At 39.8% G+C, this 25,652-nt stretch overlaps 1 protein-coding gene across 1 annotated transcript in view; it reads left to right on the top strand.

The window, feature by feature from the left end:
* cep164 (centrosomal protein 164) overlaps positions 1-25,652 on the top strand; it is a 161,332-nt gene that overhangs the window by 104,456 nt on the left and 31,224 nt on the right. Inside the window, exons 12-17 of the mRNA XM_078426641.1 lie at positions 9,412-9,476; positions 13,547-13,750; positions 14,624-14,755; positions 15,946-16,162; positions 19,985-20,062; positions 25,048-25,167. Coding sequence (XP_078282767.1) covers positions 9,412-9,476; positions 13,547-13,750; positions 14,624-14,755; positions 15,946-16,162; positions 19,985-20,062; positions 25,048-25,167 — 816 coding nt within the window. The remainder of the gene's footprint in view (positions 1-9,411; positions 9,477-13,546; positions 13,751-14,623; positions 14,756-15,945; positions 16,163-19,984; positions 20,063-25,047; positions 25,168-25,652) is intronic.

Genomic DNA, 25,652 nt, shown 5'->3' on the forward strand with positions numbered 1-25,652 from the left:
TGTTCATAAAAATAATTTTTCATCTTTTATGTCCTGGTGAGCAGCATTATTAGTTATCTTAATCAAAGATGTTTCCAATGCATAAGCATCAAATCAGTTGAGGGTTGTAAAGTTGCTTTTGTGTAGTTGAGTTGCTTTGCATGGTCATCCCTTGTGCTAACAATTGTGTCTGTCGGTTGTTTGCTAGTACAGCCTGACAGGATTCTTCTCAATTTATTTCATTTGAAACCAATGACATATGTTCAGTCTGTTGAAGGAATACAACATAAAATTTAGATAAAACTCCGAACATTGCAATCCATTTTCTAATAATGAAATGGGTTACAGCTGCTAGTTTTTTGTAATTCTTTTAGAATAAGTTCTCAAATTTGCAGTGTGCAGTTAATTTTTAATTAAATAGTGATTTACAGCAGTGCAGTAGTTGGAACAAACACTTTTTTTTTGAGGGCGGATGAGTTCTGTATCATTGCTCAACTTCAGATATGCTTCAACTGAAGTATTCCATCGCTGGCATTGTCTTGGTGAATCTCCTCTGCATCATCTCCAGTGCACCCACGTGCTGCCTCTAGTATGGCAACCAGAACTGCACATGATATTCCAATTGTGCAGACAGTTTAACGTGATGGTTAAACCCTTGTTTCTTGCATTTTACTCCCAAAATCTTGATCAATTTCCATTCTTCCACTTGCCTCCAATTTGGTGACTTGGTTCCTGTAGAGTCACTGAGTCATAGAGTCTGTAGCACAAAAACAGGCCATTCAGCCCATCGCGGTCGGCACAGTGGCGCAGCAGTTGATATTATCTTACAGCACCAGAGACCCAGGTTTGATGCTGATGACAGAACCTGTCTCTATGGATTTTGTATGTTCTCCCTGTGACTACGTGTTTTTTCTCTGGGTGCTCCTGTTGCCTCCCGCACTCCAAAGACGTACAGATTTGTAGATTAGCTGGCTTCTGTAAATTTAAAATTGTCCCCAATATCTAGGATAGTGGTAGTGTACGCGGTGATCATTGGTCGTTTCCACTCTGTATCTCTAAAATCTAAAGTACACCCCAGTCTATGCCAGCCACCAAGTACGTGCAATTCTGTTTGCTTGATCTTCGCTGATCCCATTTACTGTTGTGTCTTGTCGAAGGATATATGAAATAAAAGCAGGCTATAGGGGAATGATTTAAAGGAGACATGAGGGACTATCGTCTTTGCACAGGCAGTGTTTGGTATATCATCGAGCTGCACAGAGAAAGGAGTACAATTGTGTTTATAAAGCAGGTGCATAGATAGGAAAGGTGCAGAGGGATACGGGCCAGTTGCACACGTGGGACTAGCTCAGGCAGACAAATTGGTCAGCATGGATGAGTTGGGCCGAGGGGTTTGTTTCCATGCTGTATTACTCGGTGAATCCATGACAATGCTACCCTGCCATTCATCAGGATTATGACGAATCTAGTCGGCAGCAATTTTCCTAAATGTCCATAAATCTTTTGATCTGTTTTGAATGTACACAGCAACTGAGCCTCCACTGCCCTCTGGGTTTAGAGAATTCCAAAGTTTCACAGAGTCAAGAAACTTCTCCTCATAGCAGTCCCAAATAATCTACCCTTTGCCCACTCGTCTTAAACTCCCCCAGAGAAAACATCTTCCTTGCATTTGGCCTGTAAAGTCCTCTAAAGATTCATATTTCTCCGGGTGCTCCAGTTTCCTCCCACATCCCAAAGACGTGCCACTTTGTAGGTTTATTGGCTTCTGTAAATTGACCCTAGTGTGTAGAATAGAGCTAATGTATGGGTGATTAGTGGCTGGTGTATACTTGGTGGATCGAATGGCCTGTTTCCATGCTGTATCTCGAAACTAAACTATACTGCCAATTGATATCACGAAGTGCACTGCCTTGCACCTATTGCCCACACTTCCCTTTTGGTAATAATACAGTTCTGTCTATTTGTGCATTAATATTTCTTTGTTTTTCAACATTGTAAGGTAGCTTCCTCTATTCATTATCTCCCTCTAACAACAGATGATTCAAGATCTCCCTCTAACAACAGATGTGAGGAACTGGTGTAAATTTATCTGTGTTGCTTGCCAGTGCAAAGCACATAATTCTCTTGTCACCAGGGACTGTTGTTTTATGCTTCCAATATATTTGTTTAGTTTATAAGCTGGTGCTCTTTGCAAAACAAATAATTTTGTCATGAGTGATATTAAGCAAGTGAAGTGGTTAATTTTATACTGCTGTAGCACTCTATTGCAGCATTGAAATATTAAATTTAACCCGTTCTTGGATAAAAGTACCCAGGAGCCACAAAAAAAAAGATAGCTCTCTGATGCTGACCTGCTGATCGCTAACCTACAAGCCATAAGTAATTAAGAAAGAAAAGATTTTGCTTTATTTGGTAATTTTGAAATATTTCAAAGCACTTTACAATCGGGTGGCGCAGCTGGTAAAGCTGCTGCCTCAGCACTAGAGACCCGGGTTCAATCCTGATATCGGGTGCTGTCTATGTGGAGTTTGCAAGTTCTCCATTTGACCACATTGCTTTTCTCTGGGTGCTCTGGTTTCCTCCCACATCTTAAAGATGTGTAAGTTTGTACCTTAATTAGTCTTTCTAAATTGTCTCTATTGAGTAGGGAAAGTGGGATAACAACTAGTGTGAATGTGTGATCAGTGGTCGGTGTGGAGTCAATGGGCCAAAAGACCTGTTTTCATGCTGTATCTCTAAACTAAACCAATATATTAGTTGTGATGTATTTGATGTCTTCCTTGCCTCTGATGGCCAATTTGCAGACACACCTCAACAAATAACCAGGTAATCTGATTTATTTATACTGTAATACTTGGGGTAAAATAATAAGCAGTACCAAGGAGAACGCTCTTCTTCTCAGCCACCATCAAGAGACGATAGATGTTTGGAGCCTCCAAAAAATGCTCTTTTCACTCAATAGTGAGAAATAATGTCTCTTAGAATTTGGATTACCACCTGAGCTAAGTCTAGAGAAGTCAATTTGAATTAACAAAAGCACAGATATGGGTTTTGGATGGGAACATATATTTCATTGCAGAGGTGTAAAATGTTACTAGCAATAATATGAGCCTTTTTCTGCGTTTCAGGTCAAATAACACACTATGTCCAATGAAAGAGGCAACGTGTTTTATCTACTGTATATACACCTGATAATAATGAGAAAGAGTGCTCTAGTTGTTACAAATAGTTACAGTAATTTCATGAATAACTTGGTTTCATTGCCAGGACTTCAGGGTCTGAGTTATCGGAAAAAGTTGAGCAGTCTAAAACCTTATTCCTTGGAGCGTAGGAGACTAAGGAATGATCTTATAGAGGTGTATAAAATCATGAGGGAATAGAGTCCTTTACCCATTGTAGGGGAATCAAGAACCAGAGGATGGAGGTTTAAGGTGAGACGGGAAAGATTTAATAGGAAGCTGAGGGGCAACTTTTTCCCACAGGGTGGTGGGTATATGAAATGAGCTGCCAGAGGAAGTAGCTGGTTCGATAACAACATTTAACAGACATTTGTACATAGATAGGAAAGGTTTGGAGTGATATGGGTCCAATGTAGGTAGATGGGGCCTTTTGGTCAGCATGAGCAAGTTGTGCCAAAGGGCCTATTTCTATGCTTTATGACTCCGTGACTATGACAGCATTGCTTTAGTTTTTGGTGATGCTGGGGTGTATCGGCCAAGGAGAAAGAGTTCATTATTAAGTGTTTGCTGGGGAGGAGATTAAGGGAATGAGGAGTGAGTGTCAGAATCGTGTGAAGGCTGGAATTAAAATAAGGAGAGAAGTAATTTGAAAAGCTTTAGTTAGAACATAGGTCAATGACGTTGCAGTGATGGTCACCAATTTTCAACCAAAGTACATCACTTCATTTCCACTACTATAATTAAACTGTATTTCTGTAATAAATGTGCAAAAGCTTATCTGTATTTTCGAAGTGTCTATTCAAGGGATTTCCATCACACTACACCTTTTCACGGTTCCTTGACAAAACACCCAGTCTGCTCCTCGACTCTCGCTCTCCTCTGCCTGTCAGAACTTGCAGAAAGTCTCAACAACTTTTCTTTTGACTTCTCTCACTTACTTCAAGTGTAAGATACAGCCATGGGTGTTTGCATGAGTCTTTTCACGGATTACATTGAACACTGGTCAAAACGCATCCGAGCCCCATTCCCCAAATCTTTCACTGCCACATCAACAACTGCATTTTGCAGCTTCCAGGAACTGCAGAAACTCTACTGACTCCAAACATCCCATAAAGGAGCTAAGGATTCATAATCACCATGTGGCAGTCTTGTGAATCCAGAAGCTCTTTTACCTACATTAGTGTTACCATTTGCATCAGAGGTCAAATATTCCAATATTTCAATTAATTTTTAAAAGTGTCCTCGAACTCTTCACAATAACACTTTATTTTCAAATTCATTTTGTTTGACATGTGAGGGATTTGGGAACTTTTAAATTGTACAGATTCACTTCTTTATTGCTGTGTAGCCGCTTTCTGTGATTAGTCATTTGTGGGCCCTATAGTTAAAGACAGCAGTCGAGCCATCTTTCCCACTCCCCTACAAATTGTTAATTGCCCCTTTTGTTCGTTGTTTTGACACTGAATTGCTTTCTTGAAACCATTATTTTACCATTTAACTACAACTTAGTGGTTTTCACCATCTGCTCTCTTTCTGTCTCTCTCCCAGTATTGGAAAGAGAAGTTAAAAGTAGCTAAATGTGACAGATGGACTGAAGGTTGCCTTTCCTTCAGTGGAGAGAGTACTGATAGGTTTCATTGACATTCCAGTTTAGCACGTCCTTGTCACTTTAATATCTCCAGTTTCTAAATTAAATACAATAGAGGATGGTGACAGCTTAGGCCACAAAGCAGCTATTAATATAGTTTATTCATTGGTCAAATATGTCAGGCAAGCTTTAAAAGGCTGAATGTAATTTCTTATAGCAATTAGCTATGATGCCTTATGCAGACTGTTGGCAGTAGACTAATGTGCAAAGCAATTCCATGGGCTGATGACTGGCAGGAGAGTGCACAGGAGAGGTATCCCCTTTGAATTCATTTACATTTTTATAGACATTTTATGCTAGCTTTCTACTCTTTGCAGACTGCAATTCATGCACCCATCCACTTCAGCACTGATCATCGGCTCGCTATTATATCAATCAGAGCAATTGATCTGCAGATAGCTTAGAGGCCGCAGGGATGATCACATGGAATGTCGCCTGTTCTAAACATTCTTTGAAGATTCTCCTGGGAAATGTATTTGCCGTTGTGAAAGTGAGCTATTAAAGCTAATAACTTCCTCAGACCATAATGTGCACTGAGTTTGCAAATGCTAGCCAGTGTGCTAATAAGATTATTCCCTTCTCTTTCTGAGCACTGGAAATGGCACAAGTCAGTGAAGATATTGTCAATTTTGACTTCTGTTCTTCGCAGTTGAATGATCCATTGATACTTGCTATTCAGGCTTGCATGAAGTATAGCTGAAACCTCTGGTGTCCTGCCCAGTACAGGTTAAACCCAGAACCTTTTGTGAGGGGAAATACCTTTCAAATCTCTTTGGAAGTTAAACATTTACATTCACCTTCCATGGCAGAATGCTATTTAATGGAAAATTCTATCAGTTTGGGTAACTAACGTAGCCCAATAGCTTTATAAAAGAAGGTAATTGAATTTGAACAAAGATAATCATTCAATACAGTTACTGTAAGGCATAGTTTAATTTCAGTAACACATCTCTTTTTAAAACAAAATCAAATGTGCTTGGTATCCAGTAAAGATAGTGCTCCAATCTTGCAAAGTTAATTTAATTAAGTCAAAGTTAAGAACAAGATCACAAGTTACTACCACAGGCCAGGAGGAATTATTTAATGGAAAGCAATCAGTCGTAAAAATAATTGAGTTTAATTATATTTTAACGGCATGATGCTCGGGATTCCTTCTGTTGGTTCTGTTTAGAAATTCCCATGACTTGTTGGCTATTTTAGAGATTTCTATTTCTGGCCTGTGTCTGTGCTGGCACTCCAAGACCAGATGGCAGAGTCACCTTCTAGGTACTAAAGGGTTATGAATGAGGACTTGCATAACTCCATTCAAGGAATTAATATTCTATACAGTGGTACTAGCAGCTGCATTCAACTGTCCCAGATGACCATAGAAATATTCTTAGACTTGCAATTTAAAATTTTAGCAAATACACAATTATTTTTCATTTGTTTTGGAGAAGCAGAATATTTCTCATTTTTCGCTATTCAGTATTAGCATCAACCACTCGGATTACTTAAACATAAAGTTCACTTTGTTCTTCTGCCTATGTAGTTTAGTTTATTATTGCCACGTGTACCTAGGTCCAGTGAAAAGCTTTTTTTGATGTGTGCTGTCCAGTCAGCGAAAAGACTATACATAATTGCAATCAAGACCTCCACAGTGTACCGATATAGGATTAGGGAATAACGTTTTGTGCAAGATAAAATCCGATAAAAGATAATCTGAGGAACTCCAATGAGGTAGGTGGAGCGTCACGACAGCTCTCTGGTTGGTGATAGAATGGTTCAGTTGCCTGATAACAGCTCACTATTCAGTGCCTCAGTTCACGACTCAGTAGTCACTGCTGTACATGTGGCATTTATTCTTATCTTTGGAGACTAAGACATTGTTTTCAGCATTTTGCAATTTGGCATGAGCTTGAACCCAGAAGCTGGAGGCTAATTTACACTTCCCTCCATGGAATGTTCTCAAGTTACTTAACACATGCACCGGCACAGAAACACAATTTCTTTTTGTTAATTTGCTTTTGGCCTAATATTTAAGGCGAGAGCACAGAACATGTCGTAACATGTTCAGCTGGCACAGTCCTCAAACCATCAAAGTTTCAACTCTCTCAGGAAGCAGCTACACTTTATCAAGTGTTAATTTCTTACCATTGTACATTTTCTCATTTTCACTGCCTGAGATGCTCCAACAAGCTGCAGTGCCTGCCTCTCACGAGTGTACATGCAGAAGTCCATTTATTGGAAGCATAAATGTTCCTTTGCAATATAAAAGCCACAGCTTCCTTTTCCATTGATTCAAATAAGCTAAGAAGAACAAAAATTCAGAAGTTCTCTTTTTCTAGTGTTTCTGTTCCCAGTTGAACCCCACAACCCCCTTCCAAATATTCAGCATCCCATTTGAATCAGGAAGTAATGAGGTCAAGTTCCTTCCCAGTACTTAATGGAGACTGAGAATGTTGTGTAGTACAGATTGGAGTTGATTGGAAGTACTGTCTTTAATGTGGTTTGACTCCCTAACTATTTGAGCGGATGTAAAATTCCCCAGGGCATTATTTGAAGAAAAACATAGGACTCACCAAAAATTTTGGTCAATCATTATTACTTAACTAATGCCAATTTAAAAAAAAGTGTTTTCTTGTTAATTTCTTCGTTGTAAATAGCTGTCATATTTCCCTGCACTGTAATAGTGATTACACTTGAGAAGTTCTTCATTGTCTGTGAAATGCTCTGAAGCATGCTCAAGCATTCTCTATAAAACAGTCCACAGATATCTGTACCTTTAATTGATTGAATCCTCTGTCAGATAAAATCATTAACCATGTTTTAATGTTTATGCATCATAGGTACAATCAGTTTCTATATTTTTGATGCATGACGGCAATTGGAAATATTGGCAATCTGCTTATACGAGTAGATAAAATAGATATTTTGTTGTTTGGGGTAGCTAAATTACTTTCAGAGCATTAGTTCTTTAACCTGCAGTTAAAAAACAAATGCTCTGAGCTTTAGGGAGGATGACCTCCATTTTAACAGCAGTATTTTAATTGTTGAAAATGAGCTGTAAGAACTACTGGCATAAATTTGAAGTCTGATAATTTTAGTATCAAATTTTAGTATCAAGTGCCATTGCAAGTCTAATTTCAGTGGAGACCCAAATACAAATACTGGAATTTGGAGCAACAAACACTCTTCTGGAGAAACTCAGTGGGTTGAGTAGCATTTGTGCTGGGGTGGGGGGGGGGATGCAAAGTAAATTTGGCAATTTCAGGTCAAAATATTGCTTCAGGACCAAGAGAGGGGAGATTAATTTCAGTGTGTTTTATTAATTTTGGTGGGTTGTATTAATTGTAGTAACTCTGAGAGTTATTGCACATGTGAGAGATATGAACAATGACTATAAACCTGATAATATGTGAGCCGAATAGAGAAATCCAACATAAGTTATAAATAGCAATCCATATCCAACAAATCAAATTGAACGTCTTGAGGATAAAATTGACATGGGAGGAGAACAATTTTACCTAACATAACAAGCCCAAAGAATTGAAGGCAAATTTGTAAGAACATAATAAATTTATATATAGCGTTAGAGTGGATCACAAAGCAACTGGGGTCTGCTCTTTCATTCTCAGACCAAGGCTGGTCCTGTACCTCATCCAATGTTTTGCCAAATTTCTGTAACTGAGTCTCTGAATCCAAAGGCCTACTGGTCACCACCTTCAGTATACTAAATGACAGTGCATTCAAAGTGTTGAATGGTAGAATTTCAATAACTTAAGACCTGGTGTACATAAAAAAATATTTTATTGGCTTAGGTGCGCATGGCCAGCCCATTATCATTTGACCATGCCTACTTCTCGATTATTTTGGCTGGAGTAAGCTACTTTTCACCATTTATTCACCGTCTCTCTGAATCTTATGTATCTCGAAGATGTCATCTTTCACTCTTTTAAGCTTTAAAAACAGGCTAGTCATCTTCAATCTGTCTCCATAAGATTTCCTTCTCATAGTATTACAATGTACTGTCTACACTACAGTCAATTTAAGGTTAATATATCATCCTTTGGATAGAGAAATTAAAACTATACATATTATTCCAAATGAGGTTTCATTAATTTGTGCAACTGAAGGAAGGATTATTGATCTGTTTGGGCTATTAGCTAGGTAAATGAGGTAAGAGAAATATGTCCAGGAAAGAACTGCAGATGCTGATTTAAATCGAAGATAGACACAAAATGCTGGATTATCTCAGCGGGACAGGCAGCATCACTGGAGAGAAGGAATGGGTGACGTTTCGGGTTGAAACCCTTCTTCAGACTTCTTGGGTCTCGACCCGAAAGGTCACCCATTCCTTCTCTCCAGTGATGCTGTCTGTCCTGCTGAGTTACTCCAGCACTTTGTGTCTACCCTAGAAGCACGAGTGCATTTTGGACAAAAAAAAGATTGATCTCAAGTATTCTTTAAATAATGAAAAGTTAGGACGTATGGTGATCGCCGAGATTTGGGTTCTGTAAACACTGATTTAATAACGTGCAACAGCAAGGCAGAAAGTATTGGCGTGGTGTATGTTTTATTTAAATAACAATAGGTATTGTTCTGATCTCATATTTGTATTCGAAGGAGGAGGAAGATACCAAGGAGCTAAATCTTGAAGAAAGAAGGAAAAGAGCAGAGCCTTCTGAAAGGTACATATTTAGTATTCAAGATCTGTTGTGAACTGTCAACCCAAATGACCATCCTGTCACCAGAATTTTATAACGATGGCTCACAAGTTGGGACACCTTTCTAGTTTGTTTATAGTTTCCATACCGAGCAAATTTCATTTGCTTGTGTGTATATATGCCCTCTATACCCAGAGCTGCTTTTTAGGTGCATTATTTGGGGTGAGTTCAAACTACTGGGAGTGTTACCTACCCTTCAGGAAGTTCAGTCTGTTTTCAATGACTCTTAGCAACTTCTACAAATGCACCATAGAAAGCATTCTATTGGAATGCATCACAGCTTGATTTGGCAACAACTGTAAGACAAACAACTTTAAGAAATTGCAGAGTTGTGGATGTAGCCCAGTCCATTACACAACCCAGCAATCCCATCTCCCCCATCAATATTTCATATTGCCTTGAGATGCCAGCCAAATTAATGAAGAACCATAGTCCCACCCCCGACATCAGTCTGAAGAAGGGTCTCGACCCGAAACGTCACCCATTCCTTCTCTCCCGAGATGCTGCCTGACCTGCTGAGTTACTCCAGCATTTTGTGAATAATTAAATAATGAAGAACCATGTTCCACTCTGGTTATTTCCCTTCTTCCATCAGGCAGAAGATGCAAATGCTTGAAAGCATGTACCACCAGATTCAAAAACTGCTATTTCCCGCTGTTATCAGACTACTGAACAGACCTCCCATAAGCTACGGGTGTAGTTCTGAACTCCCAACCTATAACATTGCAGTCCTTGCACTTTTTAGGATCTGCTCTTTTTTCCATTACCGTAACACCACAACGCTGTTACGCTATATTCTGCACTTTGGCGTTTTTCTCTTTGTACTAGCTCTTCGACTTACATAATGGTTTGATTGTACTCGTGTATGGTATGATTTAACTAGATAACATGCAAGCAAAGATTTTTACTGTATCTCAGTCCCCCTAACAAAAAAACAATACCATGTTAATTGTTTATGGACACCCTAAATAATTTTTCTGTGCTTAGCAGCTTAATTTAATATCAACAAGACCTTTCCTGTTGTTGTTAAATGTTCTAAAATGATTCTCAAAGTTCTAATTTCATTTGTTAGGTTTATAATACCTCCAACATTTAGGAAATAACTTTGTTCCTTTTTCTTATAAAATATTTGCACATTGTAATTCCACTATGAACTTCCACGTCCATTAGTGGCACTTGTGCATTTGCCCCAGCAGTTTCAATAGACAAGTTGATGAGAATTAGATGCTTTGAGTTTTACCTGCAACTGCCACTTAACTGTGCAATGACCCACAGAAGAAATCAAAAAGGAAAAAATAACTATAATGAAACAACTTTTTATGACCAAGATTAATGTATCCAAGATAAAACACAGCTGTTTAATCTGACGTACATAACACTGGAATTTAATAGTTCTGATAACATTCAGCTAATTTGAAGATGTGTGCAGCTGAATCGTACCAATAAAAGAGGTGGTAAACTGTAATGTGAATCTGATGTGATAAGAGATAGCTGAAGATCTGCAGTAGAATCAATCTTTTTGAGACAGGTGGCCATTTCTGATATCAGCAAAGGAAGAGCAAGAACAAAGAAATGAAATAACCCTCTTCGGGCATGAACATTAGTGTGGTGCTTTCACTAAATGATTCACCTCCAGGACAAAGAATAAGAGGGAAGAAATCATTTGGAGAGGAGTGTTAAAGGATCAGTTCCCAACTATTTTAAAATTCTGTCTGCTTGCGAACTATTCCCTTGGCACTTTCCCAACTCCATATTCTGCGACTTAGGAATCCAGTGGTTTTCTGACAGTTTGTCTGCTATCTGTGTGGCACTCTGATGACTGAAGCTACATCATCTCCATGGATCTTCCATCAGGCCTTGATAATATGAGAAAGCTGCAACGGTTTGTCATGATAATAGATTCCTTTGCACATGGTCCTTACCCTTTTTCTAAATCCCTGTGAAGCACGAATGAGAAGATTACACATAATAACAGACACAAAGATGAAAACGGCAAGAATCTTTTAAGTAATCTGCCCGACAAGAAGGAAAATGATGATTGCCCTAAGGATAATGGAAGTGAAGTGGAACTAATGGCCAGCCAGAAGCAGCTACCTGCCCCCTCTGAAACTGTACAGCTTCTGAAATGTAACTGCACCTATCTATATTTTGATTAAATTATATCATTGCATTATGGTGTCATGCAATTGCTTTGATGCTGAATGCTTGTGCTCCATCTTGCCTCTTTATCGACAGGCTGTCCTTAATGCAATGTTATTTTCTTGCATTCTGCACAATTTTGAATTAAGTTCCAATCGTCCCATTGACTTTCAGCCTATTTTTACACTAGAAGTTGAACTCAGGTTACTCTCCTGTCAGAGAGGGTAAGCAGTTGTTATATAATGATGGGACCTAGAAAGACGAAGGTGGCAGCAGTTGATGCGCCACGCCAGTGCTGGCTCTTGAAGTGCCATACACTTTCTCCCACTCTTCTGCTCAGCAGCTCCGCAATTTTTTCTCCAAGTACATGTTCAATTTCCTTTTCAAAGTTACTATTGTATCTTCCCCCACATTCCTTTCAAGCAGTGCACTTCAGATCATCATAATTCAAAAAAAAATCTCACCGTTAGCTAATAATGGGTAAAAGCTTCAGCAGTTGGGATGAATAATCTTGTTCGTAAAAGTGTCATTTTTGAAAAGTTTAAAGATTACCTATATGGAAGCTTTCAGAGTAAAATTGTCAATGGCTATTATATAAAACAAAGATTGAGCGATCGCAGCAGCTTCAACCTATTGTTCCGCTTTACTCTGACATCTACGATGTTACAAAAAATACTTTCTCGTTGGGTAGGATCATCTGAAGGCTAAACATCAATTTCCAGCTGATTTATCTCACGGAGTAATTTGGGTCATTGATCCTGTAATATACAATGTGCACAAAATGTGGATTACAATTATTTTAATGGTTATTTCCTGGAAATGGAGTACAGCAGAGAAGCAAAAGTGTTTTTCCTCGTGTCAGTGTGAACTAATTCTGTGAAGGTGTGTGACTGATGGTTTTTGGATAAAGTTTGTTGGAAAGGTGTTTTGGCTTTTATTCTGTTGTTCTCAGTGAGTACAGCAAACAGTGATTTCATCAAGGTATTTGAATTTAAATTGGATGTTACCGCCAATATAGGAATGTCATTCTCATATTTTTAAAATGAGAAGAGAAGGTTAGCAGCCTACACTACATCACAAATGTCTCAGAAGTAAAAAGGTGGAAGGCTGCTAATTAAATTTAACATATATATGTGCCTCACTGGTTAGGTCGGTCCACCAAACCCTACCAGATCTCCTGGTTATTAAACATTTTAACTCCCCTTCCCATTTCCATACTGACCTTTCTGTCCTGGGCCTCCTCCATTGCCAGAGTGAGGCCACACACAAACTAGAGGACTGGCTTCTCATATTCTGCCTGGGTAGCTTATGATCTAATGATATGAACATTGAATTCTCCAATTTTAGGTAACTAACCTACAAACAGCATTTATTTTCTTCTCCCCCACCCCACCACCATTTCTCTGTCCACCTGGACTTTTCTCCCCCCCCCCCCCCCCCCCCATACATCCCATCGATATTCAGTCCTCTGGCTTCACAATTCACACCACGTCTATCCTTATATCAAAAACCCTTACCTGTATCCTATAACTCGCCAGGCTTTGTCCTGCCCCTCCGCTCTTCCAGCTTTCTCCCCCACCCCCACCACAATCAGTCTGAAGAAGGGTCCTGACTTGAATCGTAACCTATCCATGTTCACCAAAGATGCTGCCTGATTGCTAAGTCACTCCAGCACTTGTCTTTTTTTATAAACCAGTATCTGTATTTCCTTGTGTTACAAATGCCTCACTATGGTCTGTTGGAATATCCTAGGTCTCCTCTGAAGATAGCCGCATTACCACATCAACAATATATATGGCATCTTAGCTTCTGTTGACCCATAGACTTTGGAAAGAATTTCTGCACAATTTTTTTTAATGAGTTTGGTAATCACGCTCTGTTTACTTTCAAAATAGATGCACTCGTCAGGAGCATCCGAAGGACAAGGGGCTACTGCAGTCACAGAAGTCTGAGGAAGAGTCCTTTGGCAAGTTGAACAAAGAACCGGTAAAAGAAAAAAATCAGCTGCTCAAAAAGAGGGAGGAGCATATTTGTAAACTCAGGCAACAGGAGGAAGTGGAAGCGCAGCAAATGTATAACGGGAAAGAAGAAAGGCTCAGGTATAACTGAGAAAGTTGTGAGTTCTTACACGAGACTGCTGGATAAAACAAAAGCTGACACATAACAGAAGTGACAGAATGCTGCATGATTGCAAGTGTCATTTCTCTGAAGACGGCCATTGCCCTTCACATGGTACTCTTTGAGAAGGTTGAGGGATTCACCCCAATGTCCTGGCCAGCATTTCTTTGTCAATCAATATCTTCAAAAACAGATCGGTCATCCCATTATGATTTGTCGAGTCGGGCTATGGGTAATTTTTAAATAATATTTATCTACCTAACAGCAATGGAAGATAAATGTAACCAAATGTGATTACAGGGAAATCAATTAGAGTCAGTCAAATTTCCCACTGTATACTCAATAATGGAGCGTAAATCAGGCTAAGCATAGAGCAACAATGCAACTGATCGTCACTTTTCCAGTAGCCTGATTAAGTTGCTGTTTGTGTAAGATTGTTTTCTTTTTAATTGACCTAGGAAGGCAGAGAAGCATAAGTGATGAAAATCTCTTGGTTATTTCCCAGTAGAAAAAGTCTTGAGGATCCATTTTAAATGTATATAACATATTATGTTACTCTCTTGGTCAAAGAAGTAGCTTTCAGAGTTATGGACTTTGTAACTCGCCCCAAATCTTTAACCCCGAGGCTTCCTGATTCAACATTAAACAACAGTTGTTTATAAGTTATTATAATGTGTCTAAATGACTATTACCATTCTATGCAGCCTACTTGTTGTCAGGGGTATGGAGTGACCTTGAGAATCTGACTGTGGAAATAGTTCAATGAGCCGACTTCTGCCAATGGAAGCAGCCAAGTTATTTGACATAGAAAGAAATGGAATAAGCTTAACATTTTTATATTTTCAATCGTCAAGGTTACTAAAAGAAAAACTCAGGGTGGAACGAGAGGAAGAGGAGACTCGACTGAAAGAAGAGCAGAGCAGTGTGTTGCTTAAACTCCGAGACCAGGTTAAAAATGAAATTGAGAGAACAGAGAAAGAAATGAGGTAAGTGTCATCAGAGTTGATGAACAGGGTAAAAGGTCCATTGCTTCTACCCTTGATCATTTATTTATATCTCAGTCATTATGTAATGCGTCAGTAATTTTTTACGAAATCGGTGTAGAACTGAGGAGGCTTTGAATTTACACCCGTGCCCTTTATACAATGACACAGACGTTAACCACCACAGAGCAGTTGATTGCAGTAGTCCAATTTTTGTCCCAATTTTCTGCAATTGCACGCATTCTTCTTGTCATATGGAAAATTGCCAAAGGGTGCTGTGCTTGTAAGACTCATTGAGCTGTCTTATTCTGAGCTCCCAGACTGCTCTGTTGAATTTAGTACCTTGTAAATTGGAGAGAGAAAAATCTTTGTAAAATGGTTGATAGTCTGTTTCAAGTAAAGTCAAGAGTGCAGAGTGTTTAATTGTTATATGTAGTGACAATGGAGCAATGAAATTCTTACTTGCAGCAGATGCATGTTTTCAGGGATTGACCTCAATCAGGCGAACAAGGAAATGGCTGCAAGTGTAACATGAAAGAATAGCTTGGAAAAAATAATGTAGCTGTTGCTTTTCGTTATCTAACATACACTGCAGAAGGTTGAATTGTACTTAACATCCTGCAATGGGGTTAATCCATGGGAGCCCATTAGGTGTGCTTTCAGTCTTATTACTGCCCTTTGTTAATAATGTTCCTTTATCGGCAATGGGCTATTGTGAATATAACGTTGTTAATGACTAAAAGGAAAAAAAACTATTTTGGCCACTTCAGAAGTAAGCTCCTAGGAGATGATTAAAATTAATTTGTTAATTTAATAGCTAATCCTCTCAAAAATTAGTGAACATTGCATTATATTTGAAATTGGATATTTAATATTCTTGCTATTAAGTCAAATTTATGAGGTGCATAAAATAGCAAAATCATGTTGGACCTAATTTAAAAAGACATTGCATAATTTCTATTGTTGACTAATGCGGCATAGAAGTAAAATTATATTTCAGTAATTGTTTCTTTTGTTCAAGAAGGTTTTTACTTCGTTTAAGGAAAACTAAAGTAATAACTCTCCCAAAGTGTTGTTGATCAAAAAGGCAATATAACAGCTGTTTGATGGTATTCTTGGTAATATTCTGTCAGTTATATACATTTTATAATGCTATTAATATGTCAGGCAATTTTGTTTTTATTGCATTCCAGGGGAGAGAAGGAAGAAAAGTTGCTGCAGCTTAGAACAGAAGTGAAATCATTATTGACAACTGAGCAGCAAAATTCAAAAGTTGAAAAGCATGCTCTTGTAGAGCAGATGAGGAAAAAGATGGATGAAATCCTAAGCGAAGAGAAGATTCTGCTGGAAGAGAAAAAAGTGGAGGCTACTCGTGAGTTAAGGCAAAAGTTTAAAAAAGAAACAGACGAGGTACGTTTCCGCTTTTAGCAATCGGTAATACTGACATTTTGGGGTGGCACTGTGGCGCAGCGGCAGGCCTAGGTTCAATCCTGACCTCAGGTGCTGTCTGTTTGGGGTTTATACGTTCTCCCTGTGACTCTGTTTTTTTTCCAGGTGCTCTGGTTTCCTCCCGCACTCCAAAGATATATAGGTTTGTAGGTTAATTGGCTTCGGTAAAATTGTAAATTGTCCCTAGTGTGTAGGATAGAACTAGTGTACGAGGTGATCGCTGATTGGTGCAGACTCAGTGGGCCGAAGGGCCTGTTGCCGCTCTGTATCTCCAAACTCTAAACTAAACTAAACTAAACTCAAAAGTAGGTTTTCTTCTCCATAAAAAAAGGTATTGGATATTACTGAGTGCTGAATGCCTCTGCATTTTACATCTTATGTTCCTCTGCCATCCAAGAAGCCATATAGACCATTATCAAAAGAAAAAATGCTGTTATTTACTTGAATGTTAAATTCAGCAATCAGATTGAAAGTAACTTCCAACATTGCATGCAGTGTTACTGTTAAATTTGTTGCAGTATAATAACGTTAGCTTAGAAATCATGATTCTTTTACTTGAACCACCAAGTTGAGGGACTCAGTGGCTTTGAGAGCATGAAATGTGTTTGAAAGTACTTCGTCGCTGAAAAATACAGTAAAGGATTGATACTGTATCCAAATGCCCAAAATACTTTGTTCACTTTTTATCCCTTTGTTTTGAGTCTGTGATGTCTCTGTCTTTCTTCATTAGGATAACACCATTTATTAGGACTATGCTGGACTGAAATGAGATCTTGGTTTAATTTGTAATAACTTCAAGGAAACATTAGGGGAATGAAATCCAAAACAGCTGTTTAACTACTTGTTGTCAATAGTCAATAGTCGTTTATTTGTCACATACACATAAATGTGTAGTGAAATGAAACATTACCCGCAGTTCAACAATAAGACCAATAAGAATAATCAATAAAAATGCAATAACACATACAATCATAAACCAACACCAAACAAAAAGAAACATCCATCACAGTGAGTCTCCTCCAGTCCCTCTTCACTGTGATGGAAGGCCAGAATGTATTTTTCTCTTCCCTGCCGTCTTCTCCCGCGGTCAGGCTGTTGGAGTTTCCACTTCGGGGCGGTCGGAGTTTCCGACATTGAAACCCCCCCCCGGGTGGTGAAAGGTCCGCGGTGGGCCGACCCAAGCCCCGCGATTCGGGGCGGGCGAAGACGCTGTCGCTGCCGCTACCGGTGCTCCCGATGTCGGCCCCCACCCAGGAGCCTGCGGGCTTCCGACATCCACGCGGCCCGCGCCGGAGCCTCCGGAGACGAGTCGCAGCCGCTCCCGCAGCATCCGAAGGCAGCCAGCGCCGCAGGTGGTGAGTCCGGGCCGCGGGCTTTGCGAACCAGAGCCCAGGTGGTCCCAGGTGCATGGCCGGTGGTAGGCCGCAGCGGGAACGGAGACACGACACAGAAACGAAGGTCGCGTCTCCGTTTGGGAGAGAGAATTTTACTGTTCCCGTTCCCTCCCACCCCCCCCCACATAACATACAAACACTACACCATATTAAACCTACAATTCATACAAAAACAACAAAAAACACAAAAGACAGACGGACTGCAGGCAAGCCGCAGCTGCGACGGCAGCGCTGGATCCTCCTATTTGCTGGCTTTCTCCTCTCTGTTAAATACGGTGAAAGATGGAAATAAAAATAACTGGAAAATCTCAGCCTACAATTCCTGATAACATATTTAAGTGCATTGTCATAGAATTTCAAGGTTAAAATTGGACATTTTTTATTTCATCAAAGCTTGTTCACATATCTGTCCTAGATTATTACCATACCATTGTGCTATAATCCATCATAGCTGAATGCCATATCAGATGGTTTTGTAGGTAGTCGTTAGCTTGGTCGTAGTAATTGTATAGACAATCACTGTATGTCGGAATCATACAAAATCTACACAGAGGCAGAGCATTCGGCTCAATGCTCATCATGGAAGTGCTGGCCGAGAAAGAGTTGACCACCCTAATCCCACCTTCCATCGGCTGTTCCATAGCCTTCCAGATCATGGTTCTTCAAGCACGTCGAAGTACGAGGTAATTGCATTGATGGTTTCAGCCTCTGCTACCCATTCAGGCAGCAAATGTATAACCCTTTGCCAAAGGAAATAGTTCCTTGCTAGTCATTCTATCTCGGCACGTTGTAATATTATTTGCCTCAATTAAATCTCTCCTCCGCCTTCTCAATAGTCATTCTTACTTGCTGCAACTGTACATGCACATTAACATAACAACATTAAATAAATATTAAATAAATTATGCGTTATTCTACATAAAACCAAACCATGTGGTGCAAACCAAGGTAGTTGAGATTAGAGATACAGAGTGGAAAGAGGCCCTTTTGCCCACCGAGTCTACGCCAACCAGCAATCTCCCGTGCACTAATTCTATTCTATACATTAGGGACAATTTAGAGAAGCCACTTAACCTACAAAGCTGCACGCCAATGGAGTGTGGGAGGAAAACGAAGCACCTGGAGAAAACCCACGTGGTCACAGGGAGAACGTACAAGCTCCATACAGCCAGCACCTGTAGTCAGGATCAAACCCAGGTCTCTGCGCTGTAAGGCAGCAAATCTGCCTCTGCACCACTGTGCCACCTCAGCACTCATGGAATAGGTAGAAAAATGGATGAAGGTCATGTTGGTAGATTTGAACGAGGAAAGAGATTAAGCAAAACTTCAAAGGTATTAATCTTGAATTACTTCCAGTTGCTGTGCACCAGTAAGTAGAAATAGGAAGATAGTGCAAATGACTGTCCGTCTGGAGAGATGGTCCAGGAAGGATGGCTGATAACTGGGGCATTGGGCTTGTTCTTGTGAAGGTCAGACAAGATGGATTGCACCACAACTGAGCCAAGACCAATATTATCATGGGCAAATGTACTTGTTCTGTTTAAACTAGATGGGGATGGGAATATGAGCACAGATTCTGAAGGGAGAAAAGCAGAAGTAAAAATAAAAGGTAAAAAGTTAGTGAAAGTTTGGAAGGTATAGAAAACAAAGTTTAGAAAACAGACACGGTGTCGAGCTATGCCTAATGTTGTGCATCAAATTGCAAATTCAATTCCTCTCCTTGTGTTTTGTGGCATAACATGAGTTGGGAGCACAGACGTATGCACAACTGATATTTTAATTATTGAAAACATTGGCTTAAACAGGATTAGTAATTGCATCTTAATATTATTGGTTTCAGAGTTTTCAGATCGGGTAGAGAGAGGAGTAGAAGAAGAAAGAGTGGCAATATCGATTAAAGAAACATTACAGCCATGGAAAAGTGATGGTTATGTTAGAACATCAAATTGCAATATGGCTTGATTTAAAGAACAAAATAATAATTACTTTGTTGGGAAGTTTGAGGGAGATAGAAAAAAGATTTGTAGTCAAATTTCTGATAAGTGCAGAAGCACGGAGATCGTGATATTGCGATATTTCAGTATCTCAATTTGAACTGGGATATAGTCAGTAAAAATAATAAAGAAGGTCAAAGTTGCATCGCGGGAATCCTATTATGGAGGATGTCCAACAAGAGGTGGTATAAAAGGAATATTAGTTGGACAACTCTTTTGTGGCTGTGATCGTAATTCTGTTCGATTTAACAGTTATCAAAAAGGACAACGATAAAATTGTAATGCAACATTCCAAACAGGGCTCCGGGCAATTTTTCTAGACTTAAGGAGTACACTTGGGGTGGTGTGAATAAGTAGGAATTTTCTTTTTTCATGTAACGTCATTTCTCCTGCAGGAACTGGAAAAGCTCAAGAACAAACACTCGATTGACCTTCAGGGTTTGAAAATGACAGTTGAAGAAAAGCATCAAGAAGTGAGTTGATAGAAGAAAAATATGAATTGTTAAAAGTTCAGAAAAATAAGTATTTTCATTAAAGAATCCAATTCACATTTTTTTTACGATAGATGACGGGAGGTTAATTGAATTGCTAAATCTACTTTACACCAGCAAAGAGGAATTTCTCCACGTGAATCATTATTTCATCCTAATCCAAGGTCTTCGGCACTTGTAGTGGCCTAAGAAGTGAATCCCAGGGTGATCAGATGGAAACCATCCTATTGTGCATCAAAAATAATGAGTGCATGAGCTGCCAATGCTCAGTATACATCAGAAAACTTTACAAGATAATTTCTTTCTGCAGCACTTCTGCACTTGTCAGTACGTTTCTTTTATTTTTGCTGAGATTCTCCGAGGCCAGCATTTTACTTTTGTTTCTTTCCCTTTCTTTTTTCTTCCCACGTTGCACTCCAGTCCAAGCCAAGAGGGCAACCAATCAATTCTGACCCTGTACTTCATAGGGAAATGGGTGAAGTATGTTAGAGTGATAGAATATCCCACTTTGACCATTGATCATACTCCACTCTCCATAGAGATCAATCTTTCCGTTCAACCAGTACTCAAAATGGCATGGTTTTAAGTCAGGGATGTAACCATAAATGCCACTGGTGTTGTGCATTGATCTACCCTTCATGTGTCATCTTGACACCTGTACTTATTTCTAAATAATGAATGATTGTAAATGCAATATTTTTATCATGCGTAAGTTATTTGATAGCTCTCATCTCCCCTTGGATTGTGAGCTTTAATATGTAATGCAAAATGTACGGTGACAGTGCAGTACTGAGGGATTGCTGCATAATCAAAGGTACCAACTTTCAAGACCGTAGCCACCCTTTTAAGTTGATTTATAAGATCAACGGTGTTCGCTTACATGGGAGTGCAGGAGTTATTATTGGTGTTCTGGTGATGGATCTTTTTTGTGTTGGTTGAAGGTAAATAATCTTGTCACAGCACTTTGTTCTTTGTAGATACGCTCAGCTTTTGAATTGGGTGCTGCATTCTCTACTTTGTAGCAGTGACTATTAAAGTCCTTCATTGGCTGTGCAGTGCATGAGTGACCATGCACATGAAATACATTTGTATTTTAAAGTTTGTATCTAAATTAACTGAAATCTTAAATTGGACATATGGAATGTTGAAATTTACACTATTCTTAACAACGTAGAGAACTGCACCAGAATATAAGATGCCAGGCTTGTAACACAGGTGGATAAATAAATTGAAATTCAGTACAATGTAATCTAACAGTGTCCCATTTCTCAATGGACCAAAAAGGATACGTATGTCCTTTCCGGTCTTGCGTTTTCAGGGATGCTGCCTGTCCCGCTGAGTTACTCCAACATTTTGTGTCTATCTTCCTTTTTGAGTATCCTGATTTAGAGGGAGTAAATTCAACATACATTTAGCAGATGAATATTAAGGAGAAACTTACTCATTGTTCAGAATTTGAAACATTCTACATGGAACAGTTGGCTCAACCACACTAAAGGAAGGCTTGAAGATTGACACACAGTGCTGGAGTAACTCAGCGGGTCAGGCAGCATTTCTGGAGAAAAAGGAAGGGGGACGTTTCGGGTTGGGACCCTTCAGGTTTGCTGCATATACAAGGACATCAGATGTTCGAGTTAACGAAGACTTGCACAGATTGCAATTACCAGCAATGTCTGATTAAGCTGTTGCTGTATATATAAAATAGAATACCAAGTGTAGGATTTTCATTGAATAGGTTTTATGTTGCAAATTTTGAAGGAGCATGTTCATTAAAAAATAGGATTGTTGTTGTCCTTTCTGACTGACTTTGTGCATTATATTTGCTACCGCAGTGAGTGCTGATGCGTTCAGGGAAATTGTCTTGGAAAATCTCCACCCATCACAATACAAGGAAGCTAAATTACCAAGCACTGTTGAAACAACAAGGGTGCTTCTGCATTATCTTCTATGTTAATTCAGCTTGCTGATTCTGTTCAGTAGATTCACTTCCCCAAAAGAGTTTCCCTATTTTGGTCACCATTATTAATTGTGGAATATTGACTTACAAAGAAAAAAGATCCAGAGCCGTGTGAAAATTATTTGATGCAAAGCTAATATGTAATAAAAATGAACTGCCGGTGCTGGTTTATACCAAATATGGACACAAAATGCTTGAGTAACTCAGCGGGTCAGGCAACATCTCTGGAGAAAATGGATAGGTGACGTTTCGGGTTGGGACCCTTCTTCAGATTGATTGTAGGGAGGAGGAACTGGAAGCAAGAAAAGACCAGGATAAAACAGAGCCGGCAACAGAATACATCAATAGACAATAGACAATAGGTGCAGGAGTAGGCCATTCAGCCCTTCGAGCCAGCACCGCCATTCAATGCGATCATGGCTGATCACTCTCAATCAGTACCCCGTTCCTGCCTTCTCCCCATACCCCCTCACTCCGCTATCCTTAAGAGCTCTATCCAGCTCTCTCTTGAAAGCATCCAACGAACTGGCCTCCACTGCCTTCTGAGGCAGAGAATTCCACACCTTCACCACTCTCTGACTGAAAAAATTCTTCCTCATCTCCGTTCTAAATGGCCTACCCCTTATTCTTAAACTGTGGCCCCTTGTTCTGGACTCCCCCAACATTGGGAACATGTTTCCTGCCTCTAATGTGTCCAATCCCCTAATTATCTTATATGTTTCAATAAGATCCCCCCTCATCCTTCTAAATTCCAGTGTATACAAGCCCAATCGCTCCAGCCTTTCAACATACGACAGTCCCGCCATTCCGGGAATTAACCTAGTGAACCTACGCTGCACGCCCTCCATAGCAAGAATATCCTTCCTCAAATTTGGAGACCAAAACTGCACACAGTACTCCAGGTGCGGTCTCACCAGGGCCCGGTACAACTGTAGAAGGACCTCTTTGCTCCTATACTCAACTCCTCTTGTTACGACGGCCAACATTCCATTGGCTTTCTTCACTGCCTGCTGTACCTGCATGCTTCCTTTCATTGACTGATGCACTAGGACACCCAGATCTCGTTGAACTCCCCCTCCTCCTAACTTGACACCATTCAGATAATAATCTGCCTTTCTATTCTTACTTCCAAAGTGAATAACCTCACACTTATCTACATTAAACTGCATCTGCCATGTATCCGCCCACTCACACAACCTGTCCAAGTCACCCTGCAGCCTTATTGCATCTTCCTCACAATTCACACTACCCCCCAGCTTAGTATCATCTGCAAATTTGCTAATGGTACTTTTAATCCCTTCGTCTAAGTCATTAATGTATATCGTAAATAGCTGGGGTCCCAGCACCGAACCTTGCGGTACCCCACTGGTCACTGCCTCCCATTCCGAAAGGGACCCATTTATCCCCACTCTTTGCTTTCTGTCTGTCAACCAATTTTCTATCCATGTCAGTACCCTACCCCCAATACCATGTGCCCTAATTTTGCCCACTAATCTCCTGTGTGGGACCTTGTCGAAGGCTTTCTGAAAGTCGAGGTACACCACATCCACTGACTCTCCCTTGTCAATTTTCCTAGTTACATCCTCAAAAAATTCCAGTAGATTTGTCAAGCATGATTTCCCCTTCGTAAATCCATGCTGACTCGGAATGATCCCGTTACTGCTATCCAAATGCTCAGCAATTTCGTCTTTTATAATTGACTCCAGCATCTTCCCCACCACTGATGTCAGACTAACTGGTCTATAATTACCCGTTTTCTCTCTCCCTCCTTTCTTAAAAAGTGGGGTAACATTTGCTATCCTCCAATCCACCGGAACTGATCCTGAATCTATAGAACATTGAAAAATGATCTCCAATGCTTCCACTATTTCTAGAGCCACCTCCTTAAGTACCCTGGGATGCAGACCATCAGGCCCTGGGGATTTATCAGCCTTCAGTCCCATCAGTCTACCCAAAACCATTTCCTGCCTAATGTGGATTTCCTTCAGTTCCTCCATCACCCTAGGTTCTCCGACCCCTAGAACATTTGGGAGATTGTGTGTATCTTCCTCAGTGAAGACAGATCCAAAGTAACGGTTTAACTCGTCTGCCATTTCTTTGTTCCCCATAATAAATTCCCCTGTTTCTGTCTTCAAGGGACCCACATCAGGCAGGGTAGTTCCGACAGGCCGATTGTTGGCTTGGAATGGTGTGATGAAGGGAGCAGGGAGAGGAGTTTTTGTACAAGTTACCTGAAATTAAAGAATTCAAAGTTCATACCGTTGTGTCGTAAACTACCCAAGTGAAATTTGAGGTTGTTGTTCCTCCAATTTGGATGTGTCCTAACTCAGGCAATGGAGGAGGCCCAGGACTGAAAGATCAGTGTGGGAATGGGAAGGGGACTTAAAATGATTTGCAGCCAGGAGATCCAGTCAGCCTTGGCATTTTTCTCCAGAGATGCTGCCTGCCAGAGTTGCTCCAGCATTTTGGGTCTATCTTTGATGCAAAGCTGATTAGTTATGGTAGAAATGTTAGGGCAATTTTACCATTGATAATTTGCTGAGTGACACATGAACAGTTTGCCAATGCCAGCTGCAGATTATCAGTGATATTTATATCCGCTCTTTGAATCTGACATTCAGAGCCTTTATTATATCTCGTATCCCAAATAGTGCAGAATCCAAAGATTATTGTTTTTGGCTCTCCAAACAAATAAATGGTGCTCTGAAGATAGCCATAAAAAAGCTGGAGTAACACAGCAGGTCCATCAGCATCTCTGGAAAAAAAAGGCATAGGTGACGTTTTGGGTTGAGACTCTGAAGAAGGATCTATCTTCGATTTAAACCAGCATCTGCAGTTCCTTCCGACAGAAATAAATTGTGCTCATTTACACACATCTTCACTTGGATGTTGCTTGATGCAAGAGCACTTTAAGAAACTGAAGAGATTTTGAGATGACTTGAGAGGTAACAACACAAGTCATTTTGTAAGAGGGCTCTCAGAACAATTTCTCTTCTATTCTTCTCCCAAGGCAATTTTCAGTCTCCAGAAACAGATCACTGATGCCCAGAGTCAAGAGAAAGCTCAGGTGCAGGAAGAGCTCTATAAAGTACAGAGAAAAATGCAACAAGTCGCAGACTATGAGAAAGAGGTGAGCAACTACATACTCTCCTTGGTCTTATCCAGGAGTGAATGGCAATGCCAGAACAGATTTTCAAAATGAAGAAAAATATCTTTCAAAGTTCTACTTTCCAATAAACAATTTCCGTTTGAGTACATCACTTTGTGATCGATTGGTTACTATTGAACGATATGATGTTTAATGTAATGTTTAAATTAATAACTACAGACTCTGTAATGATATCTAATGTGTGCCATGCAATTGCACATCCATTCCTACAATGCTGGGTTTTAAACATTAATCAATAAGAATTGGGTCATCTCCCTGCGGTTAGCTTTAACAGACCAATTAGGCTTTCTACAGGCCTGTCTCTCAAGCTGGCGAATCTATATGTGATACACCATAGTAATAGTACCCAACCCTATTTTTATACTGTGCTGTACACTAAAATAGCAAATGGCAAGGTGAAATTGAATTTTCTTTTATTAGTGAGACTCAAGACGTTGATCTAAACT

This window comes from Rhinoraja longicauda, chromosome 32 (assembly GCF_053455715.1).
Source record: "Rhinoraja longicauda isolate Sanriku21f chromosome 32, sRhiLon1.1, whole genome shotgun sequence".
Taxonomy (NCBI): domain Eukaryota; kingdom Metazoa; phylum Chordata; class Chondrichthyes; order Rajiformes; family Arhynchobatidae; genus Rhinoraja; species Rhinoraja longicauda.